The sequence below is a fragment of the Aethalodelphis obliquidens genome, unplaced genomic scaffold, assembly GCF_003676395.1.
Source record: "Aethalodelphis obliquidens isolate GAN/ISIS:26980383/991018 unplaced genomic scaffold, ASM367639v1 scaffold16, whole genome shotgun sequence".
Classification (NCBI taxonomy): Eukaryota; Metazoa; Chordata; class Mammalia; order Artiodactyla; family Delphinidae; genus Aethalodelphis; species Aethalodelphis obliquidens.
Window position 1 is genome coordinate 12,829,747 of NW_020837960.1, and position 6,000 is coordinate 12,835,746.

At 38.2% G+C, this 6,000-nt stretch overlaps 1 protein-coding gene and 1 non-coding gene across 2 annotated transcripts in view; one reads left to right on the forward strand and one right to left on the reverse strand.

Moving 5' to 3' along the window:
- Positions 1 to 6,000, reverse strand: part of NUFIP1 (nuclear FMR1 interacting protein 1) — a 44,385-nt gene that overhangs the window by 15,039 nt on the left and 23,346 nt on the right. Inside the window, exon 7 of the mRNA XM_027116220.1 lies at positions 2,914 to 3,107. Within this exon, the coding sequence (XP_026972021.1) occupies positions 2,914 to 3,107 (194 nt within the window). The remainder of the gene's footprint in view (positions 1 to 2,913; positions 3,108 to 6,000) is intronic.
- LOC113625872 (small nucleolar RNA SNORA40) lies at positions 4,710 to 4,830 on the forward strand. Its single transcript, XR_003434919.1, has one exon. It is a non-coding gene; the product is annotated as a small nucleolar RNA SNORA40 (small nucleolar RNA).

Below are 6,000 nucleotides of genomic sequence, written 5' to 3' on the forward strand. Positions count from 1 at the left end.
GAAAGCCCACGTGCAGCAGCGGGGACCCAATGCAGCCAAAAATAAATTAATTAATTTAATTTAAAAATTCTCCATCTTTAAAAATAAATAAACAAAGCATCTGCACAATTAATGAGGGTTCACATACTACCAACTACCATCAAAAAAAGGTGGGCTCAGGCAGTGATTTTCTAAACGTGACATGAGGCTTATAGAGATTCTCAAGAGCTACTGTCTTCATTTTTAAAGTGAGCTTAGTGCTGAAAAGTGTGAACTGTGACATTTGAGCATGAATAGGGCCACGCTGTCACAATGCTACCCTGCCACTGACAACCTGAATAACAAGCACAACTAGATCTTAATGAAGGTTGACTGGCTCTGGCCCATGTGAAGGAAGCTGCTTCCAAACAAGGTAAAACTGATAAATTGGAAAGTCGAGAATCTGAGATATATACCTAGAGCATGTGAAAAAATGGTACATACGGTTTTCTGTAGCTATACCTGGAGTGGAAAGTTGAAAAACCAACACTCTGAAACATTGATTTGGAAAATGTGAAAGTCCAGAAGAAATCCCAGGTAAAGAACAACATAAATTTAAATGGAATCTTTCCTACAAAATTAAGCTACCATAATTTGATTGTTGGTATTCTGATTTCCTCAAAGAACAATATTATAAATTTACAGCTTACTTTTAGGATTTTTATATTCAAGACTTACATTTTCATCTCTGACCCTCAGAATAGCAAAAAGTTTCAACATTAAGCCAAAACAAAATTACTTGCTATCTCTCATTCAACTGCTCGTAGATCTGCCTGAATGCTTTCTACCATGAGGATGAAAGGCATTTAACTATTGTATCTCAGGTCTAAGGTGTCTCTTGAAGACCTACATACAAATAGAGGCAAGATATACTCATCTTTTTGTTAGTGTTTCACCAGATTGATACACTGAAACACTTCTTTAAAAATGAGAAAACAGAATCACCCAACCAAAGCTAACAATGCAAAAACAGAGTATTCAGTGCTACAGAATCCTTCAAATGTTCATTTAGAAAATTGCATAAAGGGAAGAATTATGTAATTTTCAAATTAGTAACACTGCTTGTAACAGTAGCCTTCACATTTGTGTTTCAAGTATTTTAATGACATGGAAGTTTATATTTAGGTACAGATTGTATTTCATCATCAAGGTCACAAACTGTAAGTTTGAAGAAGTATGTGGGCTCTCTCCAACATTTTTTGAAGGAAAAAAAATCAGTGCCCAAGAGTAAATTCAGCCCTGGCCCAATGTCTTCTGTCTTTGCCTTGCTAGCAGCAAGGATAAGATGCCTTTTTAAACCTCTCTCCCACATCTCAACTATCCTAGACTCCTACAATATTTTTTTTGGCCAAATTCAGACTTCACGTGTAGAGGTAGTATAGTATACTAGGAGTCAGACACCTAAATTCTAATTCTGGCTCTGCCATTAATTAGCAGCATGACTAAGGTAAATTACTCACTCTAAGTTCCTTGGTTCGAAAATGGAAGTAGCATCTGTACATACGTAAAACGTTGTCAGGAGGAAAAGAGCTAACATATACAAAGCATTTAGAGCGCAGTAAGTATTGGGTTGGCCAAAAAGTTTGTTTGGGTTTTTCTGTAAGATGTTATGGAAAAACCCAAACGAACTTTTTGGCCAACCCAATACCTTAACTCAGTCATTGTTAGTTGGTGTTAAAACAATTTATTATTATTATTCCTACTAAATTTTATCTTGTCATTCTTAGATCAACATTCCCTTATGCCAAGATCTTTTTCCATCCTGATTTAGTCAATGAAGTAGTTATACCCCTGTTTCTTCCCATCCATAAATTCAGTAATCTGCCACGGGACTTCCCTGGTGGCAGTGGTTAAGAATCGCCTGCCAGTGCAGGGGACATGGGTTTGATCCCTGGTCTGGGAAGATTCCACATGCCGCGGAGCAACTAAGCCTGTGCGCCACAACTACTGAGCCTGTGCTCTAGAGCCCACAAGCCACAACTACTGAAGCCCGCGCACCTAGAGCCCGTGCTCTGCAACAAAGAGAAGCCACTGTAACGAGAAGCCCACACACCGCAATGAAGAGTAGCCCCCACTCGCTGCAACTAGAGAAAGCCTGCAGGCAGCAACGAAGACTCAACACAGCCAAAAATAAATAAATTTATAACATAATCTGTGATTGTCGTAGAAGCCGCTTTCCCCCAAGTTGAGCAGAGCCTGCTAGCAAACCTGCAATGTAACATCAGCAACACCCCTTTGCAAAAGAAGAATCACTAGCAACTGGATAAAGTCTCACATCGTTATTAGAAGGAAAGGCAGTAAAATATTTACATAAACATTTTTATTTTTCAGGAGAGAAATGAAGCCTTAGCGGTATCTTTCTGTGACAGCAACATTTTGGTCCTTTAATTTCTCAACTTATAAGCAAGAGTAAACTTATCTCCTAAATTCTAGAAGGAATTTAAGAAAAAACAATAAACACACATAAATATATTCTATTCATATTATTTACCCAAAGAGACCATGTTCATGCTGAGCAGCATAAATACTGGCTTCCATTGGAATTCCTGCTTTCTAGGTGGGAAAATTCACATAATGGTGCAAATCTGAATCCACAACATCTATACATTCAAAATAATCTTAAGAAAATTTCCAAGATTATATGATACTAAGGAAATTATCCAATAAATATAATCTTTCTCCCACATTCTGCCTGCCTCATGCATTCATTCCCAAGATTCAGAAAAAATGTCTTTAACAAGATTTTTGACAAAACACTCCTATTAAGAACAAAAGCATCATTCTACCTTTTTACATTTTTTGCCATTAAACTCTCCCCAAACAAGGATGTGAAGAATCAATTTCTGCATCACTGGCTATACTCTTAAAAACACGGTGTTTTCTTATTTAGCTTACCGGAATCGGTGTTTACCAAAACACCCAGAGGGTCTGAATTTGCCTCGGGTGTACTTTCAGGCTTCGAACCACACAAGGGATTGCCTGACCCCATGGCTGCTCTCTGTCCAGCACGACCATTTTTCCATTTGTGACGTTTGCCAGGACTTCTGATTTTTGCCATCTGTGAATGTCTGGCCATCCCCTTCATCTTGCTGGAGTAAGAAAAATGCAATTCTTAACATAAAAGGCACTGACCTTTCAAGAAAAATTTGCAAAAGATTACTGAATGCAAAATAAATTTAGCTGTCAATCACCTGTCACCTAGTACATTAAAGAGACCAGAATAAAATAAATTCAATGGCTTCCAAAGTAGAACTTTAAAAGGATAACATACCACAATATACCATACTTTATCAATTCCAAATTGCACATTTCCTCCCATAATGTAATCCCTCTGAAATTGGGCTATGTTGTACAATCAACAGCAAGTGAATTTAATTGGCAGCATTCTTTCATTCCTATTATACATTAAGATAAAATGCTCCTTAGACTTTACAATGTGCATTAACTCTTATCTCCTTAATTGTAAGTAGCCTTAAAGTTTCTGACGCTTTTACAAATATACTACCTTGTTTCTTGTTTAAACTTCATGGTAACTCCTTAAAATAGATTAGACAGGTATTATTCTCGTCACATTACAGGAGGATAAACTTAAAGATCATAGACCAAGCACAATTTCACGGCTAGCTCAAATCAAGCGCCCTCTCAAACCACAGCAATTACTACTCTTAGGAGGAAACAAATACTTATGTGAGCACATACTTATGTAAACTATGCATAGGAAAACAAAGACCATTTAAAAAAAAGGTTCATTACATATACTCTCAATGGACAATAAAACAAAGTAAGAAAATAATACCAAGGCACATAATGATCAAATTGCTCAAAGCTAGTGAAAAAGAGAAAATCTTAAAAGCAGTCAGAGATAAAAGGTATTTTATATAGAGGAACAAAATGACAGCAGATTTCTCTTGGAAACAATGCAAATAAGAAAACAGTGGGGCAACATCTTTAAAATACTATAAAATTTTTAGAAAACTGTTAACCTAGAATTACTTATCTAGCAAAAATATCTTTCCAATAGGAAGGTAAAATAAAGATCTTTTCAGACACACAGAGCTGAAAGAAGTCATCTCCAGCAGACCCTCACTACAAGAAATGTTATAGTAAGTCTTTCAGGCAAAAGGAAAATGGTATCAGATGGAAAGATAGATCTACGCTAAAGAATGAGGAGTACCAGGCTTCCCTGGTGGCGCAGTGGTTGAGAGTCTGCCTGCCGATGCAGGGGACACGGGTTCGTGCCCCGGTCTGGGAAGATCCCACGTGCCGCAGAGCGGCTGGGCCTGTGAGCCATGGCTGCTGAGCCCGCGCGTCCGGAGCCTGTGCTCCGCAATGGGAGAGGCCACAGCAGTGAGAGGCCCGTGTACCGCAAAAAAAAAAAAAAAAAAGAATGAGGAGTACCACAAATAGTAACTATATAGGCACCCCAACCATCAGCTAACAAACCACCAGCTGTGACTAAGGCTTGTCAAGATCACCAGATAACCCCCAGCTGACCCCAGATATCTGAGCAGTTAAGACTATCATATGGAGAAAAAAAAAAAAAAAGACACCTATTAAGGGTAAAAAGGCAAGCCACAAATTGCAAGACTATATATATCTGCACTACCTATACTCTACGCAAAAAAGTATTTGTATCTAAATAAATAACCGCTACTAATCAAGAAAAGCAACCCAATTAAAAGGTGGTCAATAGCACTTGTGTTTGTTTGATTTCTCGACAAAGACTTCTAGACAGGGGCAAAAATAAATCCTTTTTTGCAACCCAGAACTCACTGTTCAGTAAGAGTTTTGATACAGGTAAGAAGGAACATGATACCTAAAAGAGAATCAAGTGATGGGGTGTACTGATAAACATAAAGATTGCTTCCAGGACTATAGAGCTGATAATTTCCCTCATATCTTAAGCTTTTAAATTATCAGCTGTATTGATTTAGTACTCTAATTTTAATGTTGACATGAAACAAAGATGGCTTCCTTTTTTAAGCTTGTATCTTGAACACAGTGTCTGGATTTTAAAAAGGTATTGGCATATCCCAATGATCTGTACTGTTCTAGGGTGTGATGGCTTAGGAGTGAATACGATTTGAACCTAACACATTTTTAGAGGATGTCAAATTGAGAAACAAGCAGATCCATCTCCTGACCCTAAACATGGTCCTAAAGTAAATCGCTTGAGGAATTTGGATCCCAAAGATTACAGGTGTGGAATTTTGAAGCGTGTCCATATTCCCCTGGAGATCAAAGAAGCCCAACTAAAAGAATTGTGGGCTAACATAACAACTTCTTTTTGAAAGGGCTATTTTATCTTGAAGATTATGAATTTGGAGGAACTAAGGTGATTGGCAGTGGAAAGAATCAGAACACGTGAAATTCCTTAAAAATTTATTGACAAATAATTTTGTCTATGTTACATATAATTTAAAAATCGCTTTAAAAAAAATGGTCAAAGACTTGAACTGGCACTTCACAAGAGAATATCGACATGACGGATAAGCATATAAAAAGATGTCCAGGGCTTCCCTGGTGGCGCAGTGGTTGAGAGTCTGCCTGCCGATGCAGGGGACGCGGGTTCGTGCCCCGGTCCGGGAAGATCCCACATGCTGCGGAGCGGCTGGGCCCGTGAGCCATGGCCGCTCAGCGCCTGCGCGTCTGGAGCCTGTGCTCCGCAACAGGAGAGGCCACAACAGTGAGAGGCCTGCGTACCTCAAAAATAAATAAATAAAATAAAACAATGGTCTTAAAAAAAAAAAAAAAAAAGATGTCCAACATCGTTAGTCACGAGGGAAATGGTATAACATGAAGAAAAGGTATAACAATATTATGCATTGACCAGGACACACAGCAGTTAGATGCAGAGTCAGTAGGAGTATAAATTAGTACAAGTGTTTTGGAAAACTGTTTGACTACATCTATTATAACTAAATATCTAGTATGACCTAGTGTGTGTGTGTGTGTGTGTGTGTGTGTGTGTGTGTGTGTGTG